At 50.1% G+C, this 27946-nt stretch overlaps 1 protein-coding gene across 1 annotated transcript; it reads left to right on the top strand.

Moving 5' to 3' along the window:
* Positions 1-611: 611 nt before the first annotated feature.
* On the top strand, positions 612-27839 carry LOC148596116 (ras GTPase-activating protein nGAP-like). The gene is made up of 17 exons (XM_088530981.1): positions 612-792; positions 1560-1666; positions 3083-3192; positions 6711-6864; positions 8059-8157; positions 8468-9025; positions 10894-11038; positions 12408-12552; positions 13414-13650; positions 14324-14525; positions 16986-17319; positions 18724-18928; positions 19420-19528; positions 20779-20873; positions 21955-22162; positions 22367-22427; positions 27724-27839. Exons 1-17 carry the CDS (start codon positions 612-614, stop codon positions 27837-27839), a joined length of 3066 nt encoding a protein of 1021 aa, XP_088387107.1.
* The last annotated feature ends 107 nt before the right edge of the window (positions 27840-27946 follow it).

Here is a 27946-nt window from a genome sequence, read left to right as displayed (position 1 = left end):
GCTGTGCAAGAGAAGGATTGTGCAGAAATGAACAGAAGAAGTGCAGATTTTCTCCTGAGAATAATTAACATTTCTCCTGCTCTCCATTTTTTCCTCTTCCTAGATCTCTAATGAAAGTCTGCACTTGCTGTAGGGAGAAGGGGCACTCGAGACTCTTCCTACAACTGGCAGCAGGGTAATAAGGGCATGTAATCCTTTATAATCCTTTCTACCGGTTTATAAGATCCATTTCTCTTCTGGGAATCCAATGTGTGTTGTGGGTCAAATGGGAATTTAACTGTGAGCGAAAAACATAAGTTGAATGTTCAGGAGCAAAGATGAGTGGTCGGGGCAGAGGATGGTGTTGGGAGGGGAGCGAAGCCGCTGAGCGCTGTTGCGGGCCCTAGGGCTGCCTTTGAGGAGCTGTAGTTTCAGCCTGTTGTTTGGAACCCTGGGAACCGGGGAATGGCCCTGTGTTTTGTGCAGCTCGGAACCGTTGTTGTCGTGATGTCACAAGGCGCCGCCAGTCCGCAGCGCCGCGCACCTGCGTGTCCCGCGGGTTCCCAGCGCGACCGGGCGCTTGTCTTCATGCTCCCACCCGCTGCGCTGAGGAGCGCGACGCCGAGGGCGCGATGGGAGCTTCCCTGCAGCGCTGCATCGTGTGCTGCTGCTTGCCGTTCACGCTGCGTCCCCTGCGCCGGGGCCGTGTCTCGCGGCGCAGGAGGGTGCGACCGGAGCTTTATGCCAGCTCTGCATCCAGAGGTGCTGCTCGCCCTGCGTCCTGCGCGCCCGCGGCGGGGGAGCGGGGCTCGGGTACCCCTGTGCAGGCAGCGGCTCCCCGGGCTCGGCGGCGTCCCCGCAGCGGGCAGCCCCACAGCACCGTTATGGGGGTGAGCTGCTGCGGGGCACCACGGGGGCTCTTCAGCCCAAATCTGTCACGCTGCCCCAGACTGGTTTCAACTCCAGGCCTAATACTGCAGTTGCCCCCAGCTCCTTAGCGTTCATTCTCAAAGCTTGTAAGAAAGCTCAAAAACTGTCGGCACGCTCAGCATCTGCTAGGTAAACTACTCATAAGACTTGAAGACTTGTGGTTTCTTTTGCTCGTTATTTCCCTAATTAACAGGCAGCCTGGAGCCGCAGCGCCGCGCTGCAGGGCCGGCTTGCTTACCCGCCACGATGCTCCATCTTGTCCTGCGGCGCCCGCGGGGGCTGCGTGTCCTGGCTCCGGCGCCATCCAAACCCCACGTGCCAGGGCATCGCGGGTAATGCCATCCCTGAAGCAAGCTCATAATAATATAAAGTTTTTGGAATAGTAGCGAACAAACAGCAATCGAATCATAAATACCAGCGGGTATTAATCTGCACCAGTGGTTTTTTTATTTTAACTGCTTACTGCCTATGAGCAAGTGGGATTCACAACCTTGAGTCTGTGAGCGGAAATGTCGTTGTAATTTAGCGAGTAAATCAGAGATGGAGGAATTGGACAGTGTTTTAATGCACTCAAAACTGTGCCGGGGCACCCGCGCGGTGCGGCACAGAGCCCTCCTGCGCCCACTCACCTCCCTCCTCTTCTCTCTCAGAGGTCCCGGCAGAGAGGTCTCCTTGCAGACAGAGCATCTCGGGGACCAGCACGTCGGAGAAGACCAACTCCATGGATGCGGCGAACACGTCTCCTTTCAAAGTGCTGGTGAGTCCCACTTTCCTGCAGGGGAGCAAATTTTCCCATCAAACTGGAGGTGGAGGTTGAAATACCATAATGTATAAACAGGTTCTGAGGAGGAAAGAGTATTTACTTAGTATTTCCATTTTTTCAGGTGGTTTTGGTACCTGCTGCTATATATTACCGGTAATATTTCTGGTAGATCTGTAGTTTGTTTTTTTCTCCTGGATGGATCTAAGGCTGCAAATAGTGACACATCAGCATTAACGTAGGCAGCAACCTATATAAATACTTCTGAAGTTGCTGCCAGGGTTTGCATTCTATATTCAATTTTTGGCTAGGAGAATAGTTCCTCTAGGTTGGTGATGGCATGTTATTTTTGCTGAGCCTGTAATGTTCTTAATGAAGGGGGTAAAGGAAGGGGTGACTGCAGCGGCTCCGTGCAGCTGCTCTGCAGAAGGGGAGAGCTGATTCCACCCCTCAAGTGCTGCTGAATCCTACTGGATTAAGGAGCTCTCGGTTTGCTCGGATCGTGCCGAGGAAGGCGCAAACGCGTGTGCCTGCAAGCCCTGGCAGGAGCTGGATGCAATGTGGTTTAAAATGCGTGTTGTCTTCCAAGCCCCGCGCGGGGCTGTGGCGCAGGGTGGAGCGATGCCTGCTGGAAACAGCCGTGACTTCCCCGCGCGCGGAGGTGCCTGGTGCTGCCCGTCAGCAGCTGGAGCTGCAGCGGCGCTGCCGGGGGAACACGTGGCTCCCTGTCCTCGTGGCCCTGCGGAGCGTGGGCTCGGAGGAGGAGGTGCAGGCGGTGGTACCAGCAGCCCAGCAGCAGTTGTTTAGAAGGCAGGTTAGCTGGACGTGTAATATGTTTAGGTCCTGGCTAGATTTTGGGTTGAGTTTTGCTTCAAAACAGCACCTGGACAAGTATCTGAAGTCACTAATACTGAAATCTTCAGAGATTTTTCAAGTGTGGATAGTGAGATTTTGAAACTGCCTGTTTTTTTAAGGCTCGTTGTATACCAGTCAAAAAAGAGAGCTTGGATGCAATGGACACAAGGCATCTTCTAATCTTAATCCAAGAACTAAAAACATGGTGTGTGAAGGGGAGCATAGGGTCAAATGGTGAGTACCCAAGACTACTGCTCGCTAATAGCGGAGGGGGGTTGTTTGTTTAATTTTTGAGTCTTTTGAGTAGTAATTGGAGTTCACTGAAGTTCACCTGTAACATGAGCAGTGCCGCTTGTTGCAATTCAAAGCTGTCACGCAGGGGAACGGTCATCAATGATCCTGTCCTGCCCCTCTTTCTGCTCTGGGGAATCCCAATACAGCAGATCCCTCATGGCGGTCAGTGGGAATCACTGAGTGTGGATGCAGTGACACTGCCCTGATTGATTTGTTCCCGGCACAAGAGGTTCCCTGCTTCACTGCTGTGACTTCTCGTTTTAGGGCTTCTTCAATAAACGTCTGAAAGGCTCCATGAAGAGGACAAAGAGCCAGTCAAAACTGGACAGGAACACGAGTTTCCGTCTCGCTTCTCTGCGCAACGCCGATGACAGGTAAGAGTCAGAGCATCTCCCAGGTGATCTCACCCACAGAGTGCACCTACAGCGTGAGTATTGCTGAGCACAAGCCCAGAGAGGTAAGTGAGGGAAGGATTTTATTGCCAACTGTCAGATGGGTGTGTTTGGGACTGACTGATATGTTAGGATATGCGATGCAGCACCAACACAAGGCTGAAACCTTTAACTACTCTTAACAGTTGACAAAAAAGATCAGGTTGAGCATCTGCAGTCAAATACCTTTTTCATCTTCAGCATCCCTGCAAGTAAACACTGGGCCTTAGATTTCATGATAGAAAACGACTGGATTGGGTGGTTTTAGTGCCCCTTGCCTGCACGTAGTTGCCCCGGGGCTGCTGGTGCAGGCAGGACAGAGTGAGCAGCCCTGGCCAGCCCCGAGGACATGCGGTGCCGATCCGGCACGCGAAGGGGCCTGGCTAAGGCCGTAGTTGTGTAGCTGCTGCAGGGTGGAGTCCTACAGTGAACAGAGCATCTATTTCTCAGAAAATGAGAGAACTCCATAAGGAACTTAATGCTATCCATCTAAGAGCTCCTTGTGGTAAATTCTTGCTTGTGTCTCTTTTGCTGGAACTTTGGGCTGGAAATGGATTATATAAGAGGCAGGTAAAAGCTGCTTTTTCCTAACTATTTGTAAAGTCTCTTAATTGTCTTCATTAAACCTTACAGTGTATTTTATTCCGCAGTAGTTCAGCAGGAGTATCAGACAGAGTGAAAAATAGGTTGCCCTGTACTTAAGAGCTCTCTGCCCTTCTGCTGTTTAGTGCATTTTTGCTTCTCCCTTAGCTGAGCAGAATTCATTAGCTGAGCCTCTCATGCTGTGCCATTTCAAACAATGATTCTGTCTTCTCCATCTGAAAGCAGTCCCATAAAATCGTGGAGATGGCTGTGGGTGTTGGAGGTCTTGTTGACGGGAGGAGCTGGGGAGCGGACGGCTGCTGCTCGCCGATGGTGGCTGATGCTGTTCCTTTAGTCGTGGCAATGTCATGCGGTCCATTTGGAGTGAAGTTTTGTTATAAACCCCTATTTTCAGGACTTGGCTGTATGAAACAGTGCAGTGAGCATAACCATATTAAATAAGGTTACCCTGTGGTCAAGTACTTTGCTTTTAGTGACTTCTGTCGCCAGCTTTCTTTGAATTTCTGTGATGCAAAAATCTCTGCCATAAATAATGTAAAGGACATAAGTGTTTCCATAACATGGCACTCCTGGTAAATGTGGGCTGATGAGGCATCCTCTTCCAGTGGGAAGGATACTGTTTTAGGAAGGTCAATAAGCACATTTACAATGAGTCGCTATGACTTTGCTTTGATGCATGATCTGCTCCACAACAAAGCCCTCTCCTCTCTTCAAAAATGGATCTTCCTCTACTGCCTGCCAGCGTGGGCATGAATTGTCAGCTAGACCTGAATGGCACGTGGGTTTTCTCCAGTTGTGTGTGAAGCATAAAACTCCATTCACGGGGGCTGGCACGGCACAGCACTGCTCTCTTCCCTTTGTCCTCCAAGTCTCCTGTGCACGGATTTAAAAACAAGGATCCAGGAGGCAAATGAACAGGGTGGCAGGGCCCGACACTGGGATTTGGGAAGGAGCGACCTGGAAAGCCAGCGGTGCAGAGAACCCTGGATAAGGACAAGTGTCCACGTGATCCTCCTCCTTTCGGCCGTGTGTCTGCAGAAGCAAGCGGAGGGCATGCAGCGCGGAAAAGGAACGTCCTCGGAGAGCAGCAGAGCAGGAAGAAGCCGAGAGGAGCTTTCTTTGGAGAGAGACCTTTGTGCGAATAAGCAGCACGGCTCAAAAGCATGAGCCTTGGGCCAGGCTTGACTGCTGGGTTGGTGAAACCTCGTGCTGCAGGATCGTGAGGGTCAAGAGCACTGATGAGTCCTGCTTGGAGAAGGGAAGTGTCTAGGCACTGCTCGACCTCATAGGTACCTTCTGTTGGAAAGCCTGAGGCTTCATGGAGTTCTGTTCCCGCTGGTTGGCCACGCAGGCAGCTGCATGTAGGGGTGCTGAAAGGTTGTAGTTAAGTCTACTGCTTTTCTAAGAATGCTTCATCAATCAAACCACAAGGGAAACTCAGTTCCATCATAAACTTGAAAATAGTTTCTTCTCTCCCCACCACCGCCTGCCACCACCCCAAAGTGTCAGTGTGTATCTCAGAGCACCTGCAAAATGCAATTGGTGGATCCAATAGCAAGAAAAACAACTCTGAAGTCATGTGGGAATGAAGCTCTTAAGATGAAGAAGAGATTAGGATGCTGGGAGGAGAAGGGCTGGAGGGAAGAGGCGTCCAACAAGATCTCATCTGTGTTTTGAACTATGCTGCTCTTTGGACTTTTTTCCAACAGCAAAGTCAGCTCCAATTTTTTGGGTGCAAAAGAAGGTAGCATAAAGTAGCTGAGTCTGTGTAATTATTTGGAATTCATAGGAGGGAATGCCCATTTCCTCCCCACCTCCTGCTCTTCCTGCCCTTTTTTTTTTCTCCTTGCAGGGCAGTAGGAGCATCCCTATCCTGCCCCGTGAATCAGCCCTTTCCCGTTTCAAGCAGGCAGTGCTCGGTGGCACCATGGTGCTGTGCAGGCTTCCAGGGCCAGGGTGACTGATAACATCTACCTTTTCTTGCTCTGACAAACATGGAGCCCTGCCTTCAAAGAAACTATTGTGTAGCTTTATAAAGCAAAGCCCTGTGAGGTTGAGAAGGAAATTGAGGCTGTCCTCATGTTGTTTTTCGCATGCTGCTGGGGCAAAATTCAGTTCACCTGTAGTTTGTTTTCGGAAGTGAAAGCATTAGTTTAGGCCTAAAAGTATTGTGTCTTTATTGTAGCTTATCGGCTCGGTGTTGGCCCTGGGGAAGGGCCCAAGGTAAAGATGCTATCACCTGTTTACTGGGCCGTTGACAGCAGAGCTTCCTACTGCACACAAATGTCACCGTAAAATCGAACTGGGAGAATACAGAAAAATTTTCAGTGCCTTGGGTAGTTGGTTCCAAAATGCCTGGAGGAGAGAGGGGTATTTCTAGGGACAAAGAGGAGCCTGCACTGGTAACAGTGTCGTGGAGGTGACCCTGCCCAAGCCAAGGGACATAGGGGCTGGTCAGCTAAAAGAGAGAAAAGCCACAGGTGTCGGGCTAGGGGCTAAAGGTGAGTAGTGGAGACATGGGGAGGAAGAAAAGGGGAAGCATTAATTGCAAAACTTCAGTATAGCTGAACGACTTGAGCGCCATAAAGTGGGAAATAATTGTGTTTGACTTTAGGTCAAAGACTCTATATCTTAAGAAAAAAAATTGTATCTTGCAGGGGGTATTGTTGCTCCAACAAGAGCAGCTACCGTTCTGCGTTGGTTTAGAGATGTAGAGATGTAAGTGTGCTTTTTGCTGTTAGCAAATATTTCCCTAGTTGAAGAAACACCAACAAGTTGTAGCTTTCTGCGAGATGCTGCCACATTTCTTAGAAATGGTCAGAAAAATAATGTTTCCTTTCCCCGTTGTTGTTCTTCAGGTCACATGGATTGCCAAAGCTGAAAGAGTCCCGTTCCCATGCGTCTTTACTGAGCCCGGGCAGCGCGGTGGAGACCTTGGATCTTGGGGCAGAAGAAAAAGTCTTTGTCAAACCACTTCACAGCAGCCTCCTTGGACAAGACTTCTGCTTTGAGGTGAGCACTTTCCATACACCCAGCAGATTATATGCTGTCAGTCAGTTTGAGTACTTATGTATTAGAGCATGCTGGCCTGTGATGAGGCAGCTGGAGAGCAAACTGGGAACACATGTTCTCCTGAGGTCTGCCGAATTGGCATGAGATCCCCAAGCCCTGATGGCTTCAGCCAGTCAGCAAAAAGAAAACATTCTCAATTACTGCATCTTCTAATTGAACTTCTCTTACCTTGGGAAATCTCTAGGCATTTGTAGTCAGCACGTGTATGTACGCCCTAAGCGTAGCTATTGCTTGTAAGCTGGATTTTCCTCCTGTCACCTAAATTCACTTGAAAATATACCGTAACTGAGAAGTGTCATTTCCAGTGTGAAGCATCTTGCAGCAGCTCAGCCCCTTCCCAGGTTGCTTGAGGAGAAGCTTCGGCAGCTGAGCACATTTCCATTGCACCGGGCAGCGGGGAGCAAAGCTCCTCTTTGCTTTTCAACCCGGGCTGCCTCCAGAACAGGCTGTTTGTGCTCCCACAGTCATTTCCCTGCAAGGGCAGCACCAAGCTGGATGCACCCAAGGCCATTGCAGGCAGCTGTGGCAGGGGAGAGTCAATGTGGCTTCAGCTGAGTCCTTTGCATGTGTCTAAAGCTCTGCAGTACAACCTGGAAGCGGCCCTGGCAGAAAGCCAGCGGGTAGCAGGCTCTTCTCTGAGCCTCGGCCAGGAGCTCTTCCTGCTCACTTGGCATTAGCTCCCTGAAGTCACCATTTCCAGGGAGTTTTGCCTTGTGCCAACACACTGCTAGTTCTGTCTTTGCGCTGTTTGTGACCAAATCATCCAGTACCTGGGATTTTCTGGGGAAAACTGCAAGCATTTCATAGCTATGGATCAATTAACAAGTGTAAAAAATATTTGACTGGCTGATTATAGCCAGATGTATTGTAAGATGTTTAAGAGTCTTTTAAGAGTAACCTTTGGCCCTTCATATGTTTCCTTTTAGTTTGATATTAATTTGAACTGACTTTTTTTTTTCTCTGTTTTCTGTGGGCCTCTCCATCTCTGCTTTCTGGGATCTTCTAATGCTTTCCTGCCTTTTTCATATTTACTCCCTGTTTCTCAAACATTCCTAGTTGTCATCTTTACTTTTTGCAGGATCGTCCATGTCTTCTGGACTTGCTTGATCTCAGCTGATCACTTATATATTGCAGGTAACCTGCTCCACTGGCAGTAAATGTTTCAGCTGTTCCTCAGCAGCAGAGAGAGACAAGTGGATGGAAAATGTACGCAGAGCAGTGCAGCCAAATAAGGTAATGGAAATTCCAGAAATAAGGAAGCAAAGGACATGGAGCTCCATGGGTTAATGGAGCAGTACAGCGCTGGCAAAAGGAAAAGGGATTTCAGAGCTGGGTGAAAGGAAATCGGGTTTTCCATGGGTAAACTTGAGGTAGGTCAGCTCTAGAGCTGGCATGCTGCCTCCCTGGGAGCTTTCTGAGAAGAAAAATGTTCTAGCCCCTACCTTGGACATGCAGAAGACAGCAAGTTGCTTCTGCTTTAGGAGACAATATGTTGAATTTCCTAGAGATTCTGAATCAAAGCTGAGATCTTTCTTCCGTGCAGGACAACTGCCGTCGAGCTGAGAATGTGCTTCGTCTTTGGATCATGGAGGCAAAGGACCTGACCCCTAAGAAAAAGTACTTCTGTGAGCTGTGCCTTGATGACACTCTCTTCGCCCGCACCACCAGCAAAACAAAAGCTGACAACATTTTCTGGGGAGAGCACTTTGAGTTCTACAGCCTCCCGCCTCTTCAAAGTATCGCAGTTCACATCTACAAGGATGCAGAGAAGAAGAAGAAGAAGAAGGACAAGAAAAACTATGTGGGCTTGGTCAACATTCCCGTGGCCAGCGTAACTGGTCACCAGTTTATGGAAAAATGGTACCCAGTGAGCCCATCTACACCCAAGAAAGGGAAAGCAGGGGGACCTTCCATTCGGATCAAGCCCCATTACCAGACCATAACCATCTTGCCCATGGAGCAATACAAAGAATTTGCAGAGTTTGTTACCAGCAACTACACTACGCTGTGCTCCGTGCTCGAACCAGTGATCAGCATCAGGAAAAAGGAGGAGATGGCTGGTGCTTTGGTGCACATCCTGGAGAGCACAGGGAGAGCAAAGGTAAGAGCAGGCGGCCCCTGTCCAAGTGACTCCCTCTTGCTGCTCGCAGCGGGTGTCTCTGGGGCTGCAGAAAGTAGGAAGCCTGGGCTGACCTGACCGCACACAGCAGCAGAAGGTGCCTGTGGCATTTCTGGATACGGGATCAAAAGCTAGGAAAAGGGTCTAGAAAATACTTTCAGGGGCTTGGGCAAATGCATGTGGATGGGTTTCTTACCAACAAGCAAGTGCACTGGTTGATGCCAAGATTGAAGATACTCTGTGCCAAGTGAAGTGGCTGAAGTAGGAGGGACCATCCAACCTTATGTTACTCATTGGGGACTCATTGAGTGTTTAGGAATCTTAAGAGAGAAATAAGCTAGAAAGTAACTTCCAGAAATGCCTGTGATGGGCTGAACTGCCATTGTTGTCTCAGGCTGAATCAGTTAATCACTTCCAGCCTTGATTTGGTCAGGGTTTGAACAGCTTTTACAGAAGCTGTGCTCAGTGTTATCAGGACTTAGTGTGCTCAGGGATGTTATCAGGACTTCTCTGTGCATACTGGAAAAAAGTGCGTGAAAATGTCCTGTAGGGCTTAGACAATTTTGAGAAGTATTAAAAGGCATCGATTTACCTGGCTGCTCCTGCCAAGCTGGGTGTGTGAGAGGGGTGCCCAGCTGTAGCCGGCGGAGTGAGTTACGCACCCCCAAACACAAGTGTGAGGGTTTGAGATGTGGAAGAGCAGCCATCGGCAGCATCCAGGTGACAGCCCCACTCAGCTGCTGTGAAACAGCCTCTCGTGTGCCCGTAGTCCTGTACCCTGCCTGCCCTGACGTGCCCTTCTGAAGGGGGGCTCTCTCGGTAAGAGCTTGTTCCTCACCACGCTGTTTCTCGAATCCAGGGAAGTTGCTAGCTGGGATAACTCCTCTAGGGTGGTACTAAAATGCTTTTTGAAAGCAGCCCTTGGATTCCTGCAGTGCTAGCTGCAAGGAGTAGGCACGTTAATGTGATCAGTTTGTCTTTGCAGTGCCACAGTATTTTTGAAGTTCTCTTTTCTAGACACATTGAGCAGCCTGGGCCAAGGAACCTTTGCAGCTCACACTGTGGTGGTGCTGATAGAGATGCATGGTCCCAGCATGCACTATGTGAAAATATTTCTGTCAAATTTCATCAGAAAGCAATAGCTAATTTGTTCTGAATATTTGCCCTAGTTTGTTCTGAATATTTTGTACTGATACATTAGTTTTGTATAATCAGTAGGGCTAGGATGCCTTGCTGCAGTGCTCTTTGGAGGACATTAATGTTTGGAGCAGCACTAGCAAGTCACACTTATCATTTAGTCCTAATTTAGGATCATGGGTATTTTTTTCTTTTGAAAAGTAAAAAACCTCGGACAAAAGTACAGCTCCTGTCCTGGAGATTCGTTAAGTACTGAGTGTTTCTTGTGATGTGCTGGGTGTCCTTGGCTCATAAGCACTTATCACTTGAGGAAAGAAATATTACTATAGGACTAAGCCCTATATTAAGTGGTTTTTCACAGTGATGAAACTCGATTGCTACTTCCATGCCATGTAGATCCACAGCAAGTATGCCAACGTTTTTTTCCAAGTCCAGAGCTGTTTTCATTTTGTGAATTAAGTTGTTGTAAGCCGTTCTTCTTAATTAAATTTTGCTGAGCTGCAAGAATTGATTCCTAACTTCCATCTTGGGTTTTTAAATGTATAGTTTGTCTGTGTTCAGCATGAAGAGCAGTCCTTGGCACCCCATGTCCAAAGCTAGACAGTTATTTCAGTGATCCTCTTGCTCCTGTGTTTATCCTTCCTCCTTGGCTTCTGCCTAGCGTGACTGAGTCCAGTTAGAATAACCTCTGCCCATGTTACTTTTTTCTTCAGGACTTCTTGACAGATTTGGTGATGTCTGAGATAGATCGTTGTGGGGAGCACGATGTCTTGATCCTCAGGGAGAACACACTTGCTACCAAAGCTGTTGAGGAATACCTAAAATTGGTAGGGCAAAAGTATCTTCATGATGCACTAGGTAAGAAAGTGCCAACCTGTCTCTTTTTTTTTTTTTTTTTTTTTTTGGTATTACAAGGGCTAATCCAGTTGCAGAGAACAATAAGTCAAGGAACTGGATTGGACTCTGTGTGCTGGGATCTGGGAGATGACCCATCCAAGGACCACGGCTGTAGTGGTGAAGCCGGAATGAAAATTAATGGCTTTTATCCCGTGGTCTAGAACATTGGTGCTGAGTGATAAGACTGTAAATCACAAGTGTTAGAGATGGAAATACGCCGTCGGTTGTACAGCCTGTCTGGTGCCCAGGGCAAGGCTGCTCGTGGTAATATATCCCTCTCATTCTTCATCACATGCTGAATGTCGCTAGGCAGTTCACTCCGATGCCGTGCTCTTTGAAAGAGTTAGTGACATTACGTTGGTGTGAGCTGTTTATTTTATCTGCGAGAGCGTCTCAATACACGATTAAGACAGAGCCTCATGGACCACAAAGAATGTCTTTCAAAGACATTTAAGGGAAAAAAATAACCCAGGAAGCAACAGTTAAAACAGAGCTCACCCACAGAAGTGATGCTGATTGGTTTAGCAAGTAAGTGATCTAGATGCCCTCAGCAGGAAGTTTTTGGACCTAAGCAAAACAGTTTAAGAAAATGTGGCAGCTGATCTGCTTGCAAGAACACTACTGGCTTTAGCTTGGACGGGCTTGATGGTTGGTTAAGGCTTTTTAAGAAAACAGAGGTCGAAAAACAAAACCCCTTTGCACGAACAAGCCTTGGAGTGTTAGCTCGGAGCCGGCAAGGTCATGGCAGGAGGTGAACTCGGAAGACACTGAATCATTAAACAAATGAATGAAGGTTTTGTCTGGTGAACAGCAGCAGTTTAAAAAACAGTTCTTAGCATAAGTCCAAAAAAAAAAAAAAAGAGAAAAAACGGTGAATGGTGCATTTAAATATATTAAGCAAAAGAAACCTCATCCTTTTTCGAATGTGTGTCCAAGGACTACAGAAACGCAAAGGACTTTGAAAGATGCAGGCGACAGAGGCATTGTGAGATGTTCCTGTAAGAAACTGAGAAAACAAGCAGGATTGATCTCGCACTGGAGTATTAGTCTTACTCCTGAGACAGATTTGAAATGTAAGGAGGGCGAGTTTAGAGATAATAAAAATAAACATCACTGTCAAGTGCATTTCCTGGGGAAGGCCTGAGGACAAGTAGCAAAGTCTCATTCCTCTGGGAGCGCCAGAGGAGCCAGGATGCCAAGGTCTGGTGTCTGGAGGCCGTGTCGCAAGGCAGCGAGGTTGCTCTGGAAAGGCACAAGCAGGATTGAAAGGTGCATCAGGGAGGCTGTTCCTCTAGTGACTGTGGTCTGTCATCCTCTTCCCTGTGCCCAGGAGAGTTCATCAAAGCTCAGTATGAGTCAGATGAAAACTGCAAAGTGGATCCCAGCAAGTGCTCACCCAGTGAATTAGCAGACCATCAGAGCAACCTGAAAAAGTGCTGCGAGCTGGCCTTCTGCAAGATCATCAGTTCCTACTGGTGAGGTGCTCTCTCCTCCTTCTCCCTCACAGCTCTTTTGAGTGGAAGGTGTGAATTCCTCTTCTGAGGATGTGAAGCCAGCAGTCGCGCTAGGAAGTAGCCGTCTATCTTCTGAGACTGCCTTGTTTCCTTTTCTCACTGCCTTATTACCTGAGATGCAATATCATGGGTGACTTTGCTGCCTAAACCAGGGGGTTCCAGCGGGAGCTTCTGCTGAAGTCTTCTACAGGGGACAGATAGTGAGTTGTGCCTGAACAAGGAGGCAGTTAAGGGAAAAGACAGCTTAGCGGAAGCTCGGAATAAAAAGTGGGTTTGGTATGTATAGACAACTCTGTCTCAGCCCCTTTAGAATGGTAAAACCAAAAAGTGTGGGAAATCACACTGGCCGAAAGATTTTTATTAATCTCTGCTACTGAGTGTCCTTGGAAAAAAAATGTCCTTTCTGCTTCAGGGCAAAGTATATGCAAAGCAGTGGAAGAGCTGTACCAGCAATGTACAAATTTCAGTTATAGTTAATATAGAGTTATATAGTTCGTTTTGATCCAGTTTGTTTTAAATATCTGGAGCACTCTGTTCCAGCGTGGTCGTGGTGGTTTTTAGTCTGCGCATCGGTGGGTCTGAAAACAGCTTCATTTCACATGTTTGAACAAGAAATGATTTAACCAGTACTTAAGAATCACCAGATTAAATGGTGATCTAAGAATAGATGTCTAATGACATTTCCTGGCCTAGAGAGGTGGAGTGAAAATATGAGTCAAGGATGATTTCTCACAGTTAATTATTTCAAGCGATTGGTCACCATTTTGACTTTCTGCCTGTCATTGCCCACACAGTTTTGTGTCTCTGCTTGCTGTTTTTCAGCGTGTTCCCTCGGGAGCTGAAGGAGATGTTTGCATCGTGGAAGCAGCAGTGCCTGAGCAGGGGCAAGGAGGACATCAGCGAGCGCCTGATCAGCGCCTCACTCTTCCTGCGCTTCCTGAGTCCTGCTATCATGTCCCCCAGCCTCTTCAACCTCATGCAGGAGTATCCTGACGACCGGACATCCCGCACCCTCACGCTTATTGCTAAAGTGATTCAGAATCTGGCCAATTTTGCTAAGTAGGTGGTGGGGATGACCTCGAAATCTCTGCTTCTAGGGGTGCAAATCAGGTCAAGTAAGGAGAGCCCTGCCTAGTGGTCATTTTTGCAGACTGCTGATTCTTGGGCAAATTGGAACATACTTTAGAAAGGAAGAAACTTCCTCCATTCCCTTTGGAACAGCCCAGAGCTGAGTTAGGCAGAGTCAATTTGAATGCAGACACTGGAGCTGCTCTGAATTCAGTAGAGGGGCACAGGAGAAAAGCAAGAAGAGGTTAATGGTTTAGCATGCCTGTGTGTGCCTGTTTTATGCTATTAAAAAAAAAAAGTGTCGTTCCTGCCAAGAATCATGTTTTTTTTCCCCTTCCACCTCCCAGGTTCCCAGCTGAACATAGGCCCGGGGCACTTCTTCGTTAGGGAAAGGGGTGCAGGGAAGGTGCTGGAGAGAAACCAAGTCTGTGGGAGGGAAGAGATGTTACCAACCCCCTTGTTGACAGTATGAGTGGCAAGTTACTAGTATTTAACCAAGTCGAGAAAGCAGGGAATCTCTTAAATTGCCCATTTTCTCCCCTTCCAGACACCTTTTCAGAAAGGCAAGTCAAAAGATAACCATGAAATGTTTTCGGACAGTTATTTTACTCTTGTGCTTTTTTGTGGTGGTTGTTGACTGAGTTTTCCCTCCCCTTTCTTGCAGGTTTGGTAACAAGGAAGAGTACATGGGCTTCATGAATGACTTTCTGGAACATGAGTGGGGAGGAATGAAGCATTTTCTGCTCGAGATTTCTAATCCAGAGAGCATCTCCAACATGCCCGGGTTTGAGGGCTACATCGATGTGGGCAGAGAGCTCTCTGTTCTGCATTCCCTCTTGTGTGAGGTTGTTTCCCAGCTTGATGAGGTAAAGCGGAGCGGAGGCCTGGGAGGGCGAACGCGGCGATTGTAGCGTAGCGACCGTAAACACGAGGAGACATCAGGGGAGCAGCCGGAGCCGCGCTGGGGAGAGAGTGCCCAGCGGCTGGGGAGAGGAATGTGCGGTAGGGCCGTTGCCCAACGGTTCCCTCGCGCTCCCGCTGCGGGCCCGCCGGCTCCGGGAGGCCCCGGGGCGGCTGCTGGGGGTGGCTGGGCCCCACTCCTGGTGCAGACACCCAAATCAGGCAGAGAGGGCAGCACTCGAGTGCTTGGCTGGGAAATGGAAATGCTGGGGGGAGGCTATTTTGGATGCAAGTTGAGGCACCTGGCTGGACCCTCCCCTGCCCAGCTTGGGCTGAAGTCACGTCCTGGCCAGGCAGAACTACTCTCCTGGAAGACCAGGGCCAAACCCGCTGAGATTCGTCCATTTCTGTGATGTTTGCATTAGCTTTTAGCTTAGAGGGGCCCTTGCCAGAGCTGCACTCCCTGCTTGCCATGGGAGACACTCGGCTGCAGCTCTGAACACTGGGGCCATTGAACTGCACAAGAGCAGAGTCTGGGTTGTTCTTCCCCAGCTACATTCCCTGCAAGACCCCAAATCATTAAAACCTTGTTTGTTAAAAAGTAAAGCTGACAAGACTCAGAGAAGCTGAGCTCCATGTCAGCATTTTTTTTTCCTGAAAGTACTTAAAACTGTTCCATATTTGCACTTCTTGAGCTGCATTATTTTGTCTGTATTTCGTGTCTTTTGCAACTGGAGAGCTGAGGTGACTTGTAATGTGCTGCTAATGATTTTTGTTGCTAGAAGGGTCTGTCAAGATCATGATTTGTTGGATATTTGTTTTCTCACAGCACATTATCTAAAAGAAGGCGCTGAGCTTTGTGCATCAGAGTAAATCTAAATTTCCTTGACTCAGAAGGATAATGTATATTAATCTCAGTTTGTGGTCTTGTTTATCTGTTTCCGTCATATACATGCGCAGAGTTTGCACTCCTGGTGTCATAGACAATAAAATCTTTGTTATAAAGACAGCTCAGCAAGCTCGGAAAAACAGGCAAAGGGAGCATGTAAAAGACCAGTTCCACCATTTCCATAAGTTGGGGTAAATCCATCAGTGCCACAAACTGTGCCACCTTCCTCCAGCTGCTCAGGCCATCAGGTCAAGGGAAATCCAGTTTCTGCAGGGCAAATGGGTACTGCTCTCCAAACGAAAACGTCCTAAATGTCTCGGGCAGCTGGGAGGGGAAGGAGCCAGACGTAAAGCTTTAAAGCAGATGTGCTTTGTCCTTTCTGTAGGTTAGATGTATGGATCTATCCTAGCAGGCCCCTGGGAGCTGGCATAGTGGATTGCTATAAAGAGAATTAAGGGATAAAGTTACACTGCAGTGCTGTTCTACTGTGGGTAGCGAGTGGGAATTGAGGAGACAAGTAACCTCACAGGTCTTAATAGAGCAGGAGATGCTCTGTAAGAAAGCTTCTGTAAAGAGACCTCTCTCTGGAGTGACCGGATCCTTGCTCAAGGGGAAAATAAGGACATCTTTGAAAAGAGGAATGTCTTTGAGGGAGTTTTATTGCAGCATTAAGTCTGTACCACTTTTGTCTCCTGCTTCGGGCATGAGAGCAAGCAGCACCGTGTAGCTGCTACAACCAGTCTTGACCCAGAGAGGGCAAAAATAAAGAATCCAAAGGGGGAGCTTCCCCTTCGGGCTGCTGCCGTGCTCAGCCTGGCCAGCACCAGGCTAGGGCAGGATTAAACCTGAAGCCAAGCATTTAATCCCACCTTCCATGGCAGTGTTGGAATGAGGGTCGCTGGTGTTTTCATGAAGTTGCTTTTAAGAAGGGAGGAGCGCCTTAGTTTTTGATAACCGTTTGCTGCAGGAGACGGCATCAGCGTAGCATGCCAAGCCCAAAGCCTTCTGAAATGAAAACCTTTCTTTCCCCACCTCCCTGAACCCTCTCAAGTCTCTCATGACCCTCGAATGCCGCATCCCTTGTCTGTTGGCATGCATTTGTTTTACCACATGACTCCCTTTGCCTGGAAAGTTCCCTCCCACTAGCTGAATCTGTAGCCTTTAAACCCCCCTTAATGAGTAGATACTGTAGTTTTCACTTTGACCTCACCCAGCCTGGCTTTAGTTTGCTTAGCATGATAGTTTTGCATTGGAATGGCCACAGTTTGGTTTTGTTGAGCATGATTTTTTGTTTTGTTTTGGGGGATCAATCCTAATTTCTTTTCTATTTCCTTTTCTTTTCTCAATGTCTGCTGCACCCCGTTGGTCTCCTCCATCCATCTCGTCGCCGTGATTACGCTGCTCCGTAATGCTGCCTCCTAGTCCAGGCACACCCGCACACAACCACCCACCCTCCTTCCTTCCACCTCCACCCCTCCGCCTCTGGGCATCGTGATCCAAAACCTGGCGGGTGTCGCGGTGCTTGTTGTCCAATTAGGGTGAAAATTCCTTCCTACAGGCGACTGTGGCAAAGCTGGGACCTCTGCCTCGCATTCTTGCGGACATCACCAAGTCCCTGACCAACCCTACGCCCATACAACAGCAGCTGAGACATTTCCCTGAGCACAGTTCTAGTCCCAGCATCAGTGGCAGTCTCTCCTCAGGCCTTCAGAAGATATTTGAGGACCCCACTGACAGGTTGGTCACGGCCGGAGCTGGAGGGGAGATGGGGGATGAGGAGGGTTCACTTCAGAGCGCCCAGGCAGTGGTGAATGCCTTGTTGCTTGAACCTTCCCACATCGTAGGAGTGATTCATGTGAAGCAAAAAGCTGGTAGGTGGCAGAAACACCAGAGATCTTACACAGGGTGGCCTGTGCCAAGCTTCTGCACCGTCAGGTGTAGCTCCCTTTGGAAATGCCGTCCCTCCAAGCTGCCTCGACTTACAGGAGATTTCAGATAGCTCCTGTTGAATTTTTAGACATATGCAATAATATAGAGCTGGGGAAGGGTTAAATGGGGTCTGAAATGTTCCGAAGTCTTGCTGGGAAGAGAAGGGTGTGAGAGGTGGGGGAATTGGTGGGAATGGTCTGCATTTCACCTGTGAAAAATAACTGTGAAGCACTTCTTGAATCAAGCCTAATGTTCAGAGGTAAGTGGTAATTAAGGAAGAGAAGAGTGTGTTGCAACTTGAAACACTAAGAGCTCATAAAAGGAAGTCTGGTTCCTTGAGTCTTTCAGAGCGAGGAAGTTGGCGGGGGGGTTAAATGAGGTAGAGAGGCTTCTCTGGGACAGATCTCGTAGGGATGCGGCTCAGTTAAAAAATAACCAAATTCCTTTTTACTCCACAGTGTTCAATCCACAGCTCAATCTTGATCAGCAGCTGCATTTGGATTTTTTCTTGGACTTCACCTAAGGCAAATGTCTGTCATCTAGATGGTGGAGTATTTCAAGGCTAGCCAGAAACGTCTGTCATCTCCTGAGAAGCACTTTTTAAAGTGTGTTTATTTCCCAAAGTAGATGTGACTTTTTGACTTTTTTCCCAAATAAAGATTTTTTTTTCCAAATAAGAGGTTTTGTATTCTGAGAGGGTGGGATGAAAAGAGGAGAATATTTGGTGGACAAGAAGTGGCAACAGAAACAATTTAGGAAAGGTGAATGAACCAAACCTGAAGTGGAATGTGCTGAGATTCATTGTACTATTGCACAAGTGCTTATCCAGAGGTGGTAGGTGGAAAAAACAAACCTCAGCCAAGTAAATTTGCAGACTATATGTAGTGAGTGATGGGCCCTGCCTTCAGCCTGGAACAATTGGTTTCATGTTCCTCAGGTCCTGAGAAATGAGTTATTTGGGTCCCTTTCACAAGTTTGGTCACCCCAGGACATCTGTTTACAGCTGAGCACCATTAGCAGCTTGTGGCTGGGAACTCCTTGGGTCTGGAGTAAGTGGGGTTGTTACCAGGCAGGACTGAGGAGCCATGTCAGAGCTATTTGAGGGCTTAAACTGGGCTACAGGAAGACATTCCACAGTGTGGGAATAAACTAATGCTCAGTGGGAGCCTCCGTACTCCTTTGTGGTTGCCCACAGTTGTCTGCTTGTCATTTCCTTTGCTCCCATCAATTTATTTTTAATGAAAGTGAACGGTGGCTTTCTCTCAGCAGCAGCAGAACATAATAATCCGATGGGTTCCTTTCTCCTTTGCATCTGATTCTTTCCTGCTCTGCTCCCCTCCCCACACGGTACGAGCAGGAGATAGCGAAGCTGAAGGAGCGCCTGAAGCTGTCCAGCCTCTGGCTGGAGAAGTACAAGCTGCGCCTCCTCGTGCAGGAGGAGAATATACAGAGGCTGCTCATGCAGTACAAGTCCAGGCTGGTAGACAGGGAGGAGAAGCTACACCGGCAGCAAGAGGAGAAAGACAGCCAGATGAAGAGCATCATCAGCAGGTGAGACTTGGCTGCAAAGTCTGCAGAACATGGAGAGCAGGAAGCTCCCCCTTGTCACATTTATCCTTGACAATAAAGAGAGCAGTTGTGTGGGCTTGATATTCCTGGACTGACACCACTCCTGCCTTAGAGAGGAGAAAACTGAGATATGAGTGTTGAGACTTGCTTTAGATTGTCAGGAGAGCAGACAAAAAGATGGAGGAATTTCTAACCCCAGTCTCTGCTATACCTCTAACTGGTCCATTTGCTTTGTTTGAAAACTGTACTCATGGGGTGGTTTTACAGGACAGTTAGATTATTGGCAATGCCCACTTTGAATATAATAAATTCAGCCAGTTGGGGCTGTGAGAAGGATCGATAACCTTTCTTGAATGCAACAGACTTCTTGCAGAAAAGAGGACAACCGGAGAAGTCAAAGCAACAGCCCCAGAGCAACCAAAACACCCAGGAATAGTTTTAAACTGCACTAATTCTCTCTTTTTGCACATCAGACTCATGGCAGTTGAAGAGGAGCTGAAAAAGGATCATGCTGAGATGCAAGCCATCATTGATGTGAAGCAGAAAATCATTGATGTGAAGCAGAAAATCACTGATGCGCAGGTAAGGAGCTCAGGATCTCCAAGAGCTGAGTGCCCTGTGCCTAGAACCCATCATTCTTCCCTATCTTCCTGTCCCAATGTTATGATCTAGCTCCCAAGGCAGTACTGGCCATGGTGTTGCATACATGACTTAACTGCCTCCTAGGAGAGAATTGGGAGTTTTGTACAATAAAGACCCTACTGTCTGAGAGCAGGCTTTGAAAAGTCAAAATCACAGGACTTTTCTACTTGAGGAGAACCCAAGTGGTGAAGGAGCAGTGGGGCATTGTGTGGACACTGCTCCAAGCGTGGGCCTGGCAGCTCTGGAGCAGCTGTGCTTCTTAGCAGCATAGGTCAGTGGCCATGTGCATGCAGCCCAGCTGTGCACGCTCAACCATGGCTCGGAATGGCAAGGGAATGGCACGCTTGCCATGGAGCTTGCCCCGTCTCGCTTGTGTAGCATTTCACCTCATCTGACTCTCCGCGTCAGCCCGCTTGGCCACCAGGCCAGGACAACACCCGGTCAACACAAGTCACTTGTGGAAAGTGGGACCCAACGGGTGTGATGCATGTGAATGTGTCATGTGGGGTTGTGATGTGTCTGCTGTGCCCTTGCTGATGCCAGAGAGCAGAACTTAGGCAACACAACCTGAGGCTGATTTGATATCTGCCTGTTAATGTGGGCGAATTTTGTGTTTAGGGAGCACCTTTCCTGTTGCTGGGCTTTTTAATCGCTCCAGCTGCATGATTTTTTAATCGATGATCTTTTAAGAGGATTACATGTTTCAGCAAAGAACACCTTAAAGAAGTAACAAACCTGTTTTTTAAGCTGTATTTTTATGCTAGTAGCACTGGACTGTGTGGTCTGTGAGATCCATCTCTGCATTTCATTGCCTGGGTTTGTTCTAAAGAAGATTTATTTTTGTTCTGTGAATAATTTTTGAAGGTTCTTGTATATGTACAGACACAGATACCTTTGAGATCTTTTGTGGATATTCCTACAAAGAATACAAATTAACTTTAAACAGTTTAAACCTCTTGAACCTGTGCTGATTCAAACTGCTGTTCTGTGCCATGAAGTTGGATTTTGTGTAGCTGGGGGTGGTGGGGGAGCACCAGGCGACGCCGGTCAACGTTTCGGGTGACGGGCGCCGAGGCCGGGCAGCCCCTGGGCAGAGCGAGTCCCCAATCGCGTGTCCGAGCGCCAGGACCTGTATGGGGAGAGCCGCGGGGTGCAGGGCTGCGGCCCCAAGCTCTGCCTCCCTGCTACAGGAGCCGCCCGTTCCTGAAGCCTTCCACATTCCTGGGAATAGCTGGGATGTGGAGGCAGAGGCAACGCGGAGAACTGGTCTCGGCTCTGACGCTCTGTACCAGACAAAGCCTTTTTCTTTCTTTTTTTTTTTTTTTTCTGAAGCTGAAAGACTTCCTGGACTGAAATCCTATCTTAGGCAGGGGATTTTTGGTTGCTTCATTACTAGCAACTTCAGTGGTGAAAAAGGAACTACATTGCATTAATTGGGCAGGACAGCGCGCAGTGCCTTTTCCTGGTGGAAACAGAGGGCATCCCAAAAGCTGCCCCATGGCAGTGGCTGAGGCAAGCCCAGCACAACCAGCTCCAGGCCTCGTGTGGCAGCTGCATCTGCAGGGGCTGGAGCCTGCCCAGACAGGAGGGCACGGGGCAACTACAACGGAGGGGCTGCTGTGCTGTCGCCCTGGCTCGCGGCGCCTGCCAGTCTGCGCCTCCTGGCCACGGCGGCAGCATGGCGCACGTGCGGAGGCCAGGCCGTGCTGCGGGCAGCGGAGCCAGGGATGCGTCCCAGGCGCTCCCCGAGCCCGGCAGGAACGGGCCGCACGCGCTTGCGCGGCGCCCGGCACCTCCCCTGCTGCGTGCGCCCGACTACCAGAGCCTGGAGCAGGGCGGGCAGCGCAGGAGGAAGCTGGGGGCTCCCCAGGACAGGTGAGCGCTGCTCGTGCTGCGCACCCAGCACAGGGCGCTGCCCTCGCGCAGCCTCCCGGCCCCCAGAGCCCCAGACGCCCCGGGCTGAGCCGCCACTTCAGCCTCTGTGGAGGGGCAGCTGCAGCCAGGAGCTGCCTGGGCCACCCCTTGGCCACCAGCTGCCCTTGAGCAGTGTCCCGGGCCCTGCCAAGGGAGCTGCCCGTGCCCACGTGCGCCTGCCCCGCGCTGACCCTCTCTGTGGAGGGCAAAAAGCCCCTGGCAGCTCTCGCACAGCCCTGCTCCAGGGCCAGCCGCACGCTGCGTCGGGGGGCACTTGCCCGCCCAGCTGGGGCAAGCTCAGCAGGCAGCCGGGAGGCCAATGCCAGCCCAGGCTGCTGCTGCCGCCCAGGGCCTGGCTGCCTCTGGGGCCCTGCCAGGTGCCTGGGGCAGCTCTCAGCAAGGTCGCTGCTACCCAGCTGTGCAACCTCGGGGCTCTCTCTGCTCTCTTGCAGCGTGGACACCTTCTCCCGCATCTTCCATCGGGAGAGAGAGCCGCGAAACGTCCTGGAGGCAGAGAAATGCACCCCCAAGCCACCAGAAAGGCTCCCCGAGCTGCGCAACAGCCCCCATCCCCGCCACATCCGCAGGATCCCGGCCATTGGGCAGGGCGGCGCGCAGTGCGTTTTCCTAGTGGAAACAGAGGGCACCAAGGAAGAGCAGGTAGGAAGTGCTGCCTTGTGGGGCTGGGAGCAAGCAGGGGCCATGGGGAACAAGAGCTCTGGGCAGGCCACAAAGGGCAAGGAGAAGCAGTGGGTGCTCCGTGGCCTCCCATCCAGGCCAGGGGCCACTGCCTCCTGCACCCCGAAAGCTGCCTGCCCCACGGAAGCCACACGAGCTCCTTCTGACCCTTCTCTTCCTCGGCAGGCTCGCTGGTGGCAGTGGGCGTGCACCTCCAGCCCCAGGGAGCGCTTTAGGAGGCCGGCGGGTAAGTTGTTTCCACCGCAAAGAGCCCACACAGAACCGCCCTCCCCTTGGGGCTGCTGGGGGAGCCGGGTCCCTGGGCCTGAGCCCCTGCGGCGGGGGCTTCCCCACTGCCCTGGAGAGGCGCCAGCCCTCCCTCCGTTCCAGCGGGACCACAAGGCCCAAAGCTCTGGCCGGCCTCTCCAAGGGCTCCAGGCGCTCGGCACCTCCTCTCAGGCAGCCGCAGCGCTGCTGTCTCTGGCTTGTCAGGGCTGCAGCAGGGCAGCCCTTCCTCACGCACTGCTGGTCCCTCGGCCAGCCTTCCTGTGGCCCCTGCACGCGTCCCCCTTGCAGCCGCCTTGCTCTGAGCCTCAGCAGCTCTCAGCCTCCTCTGGGGGCCGGGGCTCCACGGTGTCACCTCCTTGCCCTCCAGGGCCCCTCGCAGCTTGACCAGCAAGAGGGAAACAGCCTGAGATGAGTCTGCTCAACAGGCCCCGCAGCGTTTCTCACCGCTTGCCTTCCTCTCTTTTCCCAGGGCCACAGGAAGCCTCTGTGGAGGCCATCAGGTTTCCCAGGCTCTCCTGAGCTGCACGTGTTGTGCAGTCCTGCCCAGTGGAAGGCAGGAGGCACGAGGACCTGCCCAGCAACACCAGCTTGGAGAGAAGTAGCTGGAGCAGCCCCCGAGTTACCGACTGCCCGTGCACGGCCCAGTCGAGCGGCTGGGGGCCTGCAGAGCCCTGCAAGGGCCAGCACCTCCTTTCCCTTGCAAGCCAAGGTTCTGTTTACGCTGGAGGCTGCAAGGAAGGCCCAGTTCATCAGGGCTCACAGCACTAACCTACTCTTTGTGCTGTTGTTATTGTTGATATTAGTGTTAATATTAGTGTTGCTGTTGCTTTTATTGTTGATATCGTTGATATTATTGTCTTTATTGTTGTTTTCATTGTTGATGTTGCTGTTCAAGTATATATTGCTGTGCCATTCTTTGGGTGTTGTGTGTTGTTTCCCAGGGAGCTTAGGCACAAAACCATCCCCACTGCAGCTATGTCTGTGCAGAGCCGGCTTCTCAGGCTCCAGGTGCAGGGGAGCACCAGCAAAAAGCTCCCTCTAGGATTTCCCTTGGAACGTGGCTCAGGGATGCCCAAAGAGGAAGGTGCCACAACCCCAGTGAGGGGCAGCCCTGACGCTCTCAGGGTGCCTGAGACAACAAGTCCTCGCAGTGCCCAGGCCACGGGCAAAGGGCAGCTCTTGGGTGTCCGGGACACAAGGCTGTGAGATGCAGAGCTGAGTGCCCCAGCCCCTGGGTGAGCACAGGACCCATCAGGGCTGGGACACACTCAGGGATGGCAGGAAGAGGGTGTGTGCAGTCTCCCCTCAGGAGCTGCTGCAGAAATTGCCTCCTGTCAGGAACAGCCCCGTGCTGGGGACCATCATGGAGGCTGCTCTGTCCCTCTGCAGCCCCACGGACAGGGACCACGTCACCAAGGCAGGTCCTCCTGCTCCGTGGGGGCTCTGGGCTTTCCTGTGCAGGGCCTGTTTGCTCTGCTGGAATTGTGTGACACTCAAGTCCTGGGGCTGCCAACAGCCTTTCCCAGCCTTTCCCTATCCTGGGCTGCCCGCCATTCCCTCTGCCAGGAGCTCGAGGCAGAGCTCAGCGCTGCGTGTGAGCGCTGGGCCAGAGGAGCTGGGCTGGCCAAGGGGCCGCCCCTGTGCGCAGGGCCCAGAGCGCAGCAGCGCAAGCTGCGAGCTCCCTGCTGTGGGGAGAAGGCAGGAGCTGCCCAGAGCAGGGCCCGGCCCTGCCACAGCTGGGAGAGCAGGTGCCACAGCTGCTCTCTGCAATGCACCACTTTGCAGAGGCACCTTTGGCACCAGGGTGCAGCGGGGCCCTGCGTGCAGCAGCCAGGGAGGTGTCCCCATGCTGGGGGAAGGTGTCCTGCCCTCAGCACCACAGGGAAGAGCTTGGCCACATCCTCTTTACATTCTCCCTCAGCTATTTGGGCCTGTTGATAAAACCTCCTATCAATCTCTTCTACATGCTAAACAGGCCAAGCCTGTTTAGTCTTTCCTCATAAGAGGGATATATGTGTCCTTCAATCACAAATGCTCACCATCAAGATGGAACTTGTCGGCTCTGTGCTGCTGGCTTCGGAGAGCCCGTGAGAGGTGAAACGGCCTCTCCTCGAGCAGAACGAGGACCCCAGGCCCTTGGTGCCTCCTAGCACAGAAGGAGAGAAGCCAGGTGCAGTGTCTTTGGGCTGGAGAGCATTCCCCAGGGCAGCAGGACCTCAGCTCTGCTGCACACCGAGGTGCTCCCGGCTGAATGCCTGCACTCAGACAGTGCAAGAGAGGACAAGCTGATCCTCAGGAGAGCACACACTGCTCTCTGCATGGGAAGGGAGCTCCCAAGGCCCTGCCTGAAAAGCGACAATGTCACCAGCGTTTCTTTTGTAGCAATGTGGATCCATCGCACAGAGGGGCAGTAGAAGGACTCGCTGGGGTCGGGAGATGAGAGGGAGCGGGTGCTGCAGGGCAAAAGGGCACAAGCAAGGCAGGAGACCGGGAGGCTGCGGGTAGATGAGCTCTAAGGCAGCACTGCCAGCCCAGCGGCGCGTGGCACACAGGGAGCAACTGCGTGCGCGGAGCAGCCTGCGTCACTGCGGGCAACGCTGCAGCGACCACCCCTCGGGAACCAGCTGGCCCCGTTCTTGCTGGACTCATTCAGCCCTCTCTTCAGCTTCCCACAACGAAGCTGCCATGGTTCTTCGGCCTCTGTGCATGTCTCTTGCTTATGGATTCAGGCCCAGAGCGCAGCCTGACGTCCTCCAACAGCCACATTGTCCTGATGAGGGGCAGGATGTTCTCTCCTTCCCGCAGCCTGGAACACAGGAATAAGGAGGTGGGGAAAGGAGACAGAGGAGAGGATGAGGGCAGCTTTGGCCCAAAGCGCGCTCTCTTGAGATACCCCAGGGCAAGAAAAGGACCCTACGCTCTGCAAAGCTCCAGCCCCAGCTGTGCTTCAGCTGTGAGCGCATTTTGTGCACACTGAGGCCTTGTGCTAGTTTGCCCATGAGCCAGGCCACAAAATGTGCTGTGGGAAAGAGGATGGGCTCTGCCCCAATCCCCTGCAGCCCCTACCCTGGCCTGCTGGCTCCAGGCTCCCTGCTCTTGCAGGCCTGGGCTCCAACCTGGGGTTCTATTTCCTTCCCGGTTAAGAGCTTCCCATCCACAAAGCCATTGCGTGGCACCAGCCCACGCAGCATAGGAGCCTACACAGACAACCCTTGCTCCATTTTGTGTAGCTAAAACTACTGCTCTTAACTCTCCTGCTTGTGCACTGCCTTCACTTTCTTCTATTACTTCTTCACCAATGGTAATATTTAATGCAACAGCCTTTTATAGCTGTTTACCATTTAGACTTTTTGCTGAAGCATCTCTAAACCACATGTTTTCTGTTGGTGTTTCATCGATGACAGATGGTACATTCAGAAAGCTTAAGAAAGTTTAAGAGCTTGTCCCAGTGCTAAAGGATTTGTTTTTACAGGCATCTGCAATTTGGGAACCTTAGTGTGCCCTTCAGTTATCTGCATATTTTCTGCTACTCCTGTTAGGTAGGCATATCATTTTGTGGTAGTGGGGTTTGGTGCAATTCCTTCTGGGGGAGCAGTCCCCTTTAGGATTGCTTCTAGCAAATTAAACGGTCCTCTAGTTTGCACAGGTTGTCCTTGATGTATTATCTCAACCTGTTTAACTACTGGGACTAAGGATAAAAGTCTTTTTTCTCCCATTCAGAATATTGTAGTTACCTTTCTTAAAAGCAGTCAAGCTAAACAATAAAGAATAAACAATATACTTTTGTTCCATAAGGGACAGCCTGTAAGCAAGTTACACTAAGTAACAGTAAGTTACTGTAACAACAAGTTACAGTAAGTTCATAGCAGTAAGTTACTTGTTGTAACTTACAGTAAGTAGCATGATCAGCAAAACCCCATTCTGCTGTAAGAGGGTCGCGGGGTGTTCTGGTCCCAGTGACTGAAATGTTTCTGATTCTCCAGTTGGAGTTTTGGCTGACTCTTTGTGTTCTAATTCCCACTTCCAAGGTTTGCTTTTCCTTAAGAGCAAATATAAAGGATGAGCAGTGATAGAAAATCCAGGTAGGTATTTTCTCCAATATCCTAAAGTTCCCATCAATTGTTGTAATTCTTCCCTTGACCGGGGCATTTGCAGCTCTTCAATATTTCTTAAGGTATCATCTGCAGGAATCCCTGCACTGCCAGCTATCCACCAAGTCCCTAGGAATTTTACCTCTTTGCTTGGTCCCTGGCATTCCTCAGGTGGTACCTCAATGTCAGCTTCAGGTAGGATTTGCCATACTGCTGTGGCTACTTTCCCAACCTTCTTGGGAAAATCACCCCCAATTAAGGATGTCATCTATGTACTCGCATATGCATTGGCATATGTATATGCATTATAAAATATAAATGGTCACACACTACTCTACCAATAACTGAAGGAAATATTATGGCAGACAAATTGATGATGGCAGCAGTACTGCCGTGCAGTTTGGAGCAAGCCCGATTATCTCACCATTTCTTTCATAAAAATGCCTCTTCCTTACGTAAACAACTTGCTTTGCCCTGAGAACAAGCCACAGAAATTGTCCCTGCATGCCCTGATTGTCAATGTATTACACCAGTATCATCATACACAGGAGTGAATCCTCGAGGTTTACGAACTAATGAATTTTGGCAGAGTGATATCACACATATATCAACATGTGGCCAACTGTGTTATGTGCATGTTAGTGTGGATACCTTCCCAGGGTTTCTGGTAGCCACTGCACGTACTGCAGAAAAGGCACGGAATATGAAACACCTCTGCTTAAGATGTTTTGCCACTATAGGCATTCTGAAAGCAATTAAAACTGATACTGGTCCTACTTATGTTTCACAAACAATTTCTGTCTTCCTAGAAGACTGGAGTATACAACACGTTACAGGTATACCTCATTCCCCCACTGGACAAGCCATTACTGAACGTGTCCATGGGACTCTCAAGGCTATGTTAAATAAAAAGACAAAGAGGAAATCCTATGGACAGTGCTACCCCACAGGAACAGTTAGACAAAGCATTATATGTGCTTAATCTTTTGAATCCTTCTGATCCTCAGTTATTTACACCAGCAGCTGACCAACAATTCAAGATGGTCCCTGCAGTTGTGCCTCCACCAAAGGGATGGTATAAAGAATTTGGAGAACCACCAGGGAGAGGCTCCATAGAGCTAATAACATGGGGAAGGGGGTATGTGTGTGTTCTCCTTCCCACAGGTGCTCACTGGTTACCAGCAAAAGATGTAAAGCCTCAACTGGTGACAGAGCAGTCACAGCCACAGGAGAATTCCAGCCAAGTCCAGGAGTCAAAAACCATTGAGCCATCAGAGTGAATCATGAATCATTTATAAACATTTGGTGCAGCAGGGAATAGATGTAGTGATGTTTGCAATTCTATGCTTTTATGTGTATTGATCTTAACCTATATAATTAAGAGTTT

The sequence above is a fragment of the Tinamus guttatus genome, unplaced genomic scaffold, assembly GCF_059628265.1.
Source record: "Tinamus guttatus ecotype Peru unplaced genomic scaffold, ASM5962826v1 Tinamus_guttatus_pri_ptg000031l, whole genome shotgun sequence".
NCBI lineage: Eukaryota > Metazoa > Chordata > Aves > Tinamiformes > Tinamidae > Tinamus > Tinamus guttatus.
This window is presented reverse-complemented; position numbering and strand designations above follow the sequence as displayed.

Excerpts from the sequence above, each read along its gene's own strand:
- LOC148596116 (XM_088530981.1), top strand. The coding sequence starts at position 612 with ATGGGAGCTTCCCTGCAGCGCTGCATCGTGTGCTGCTGCTTGCCGTTC. Across the intron at positions 19,529-20,778 it reads AGAAAATCACTGATGCGCAG|GAGCCGCCCGTTCCTGAAGC; the intron begins GTAAGGAGCTCA and ends TCCCTGCTACAG. Across the intron at positions 20,874-21,954 it reads GGTCTCGGCTCTGACGCTCT|CGTGGACACCTTCTCCCGCA; the intron begins GTACCAGACAAA and ends GCTCTCTTGCAG.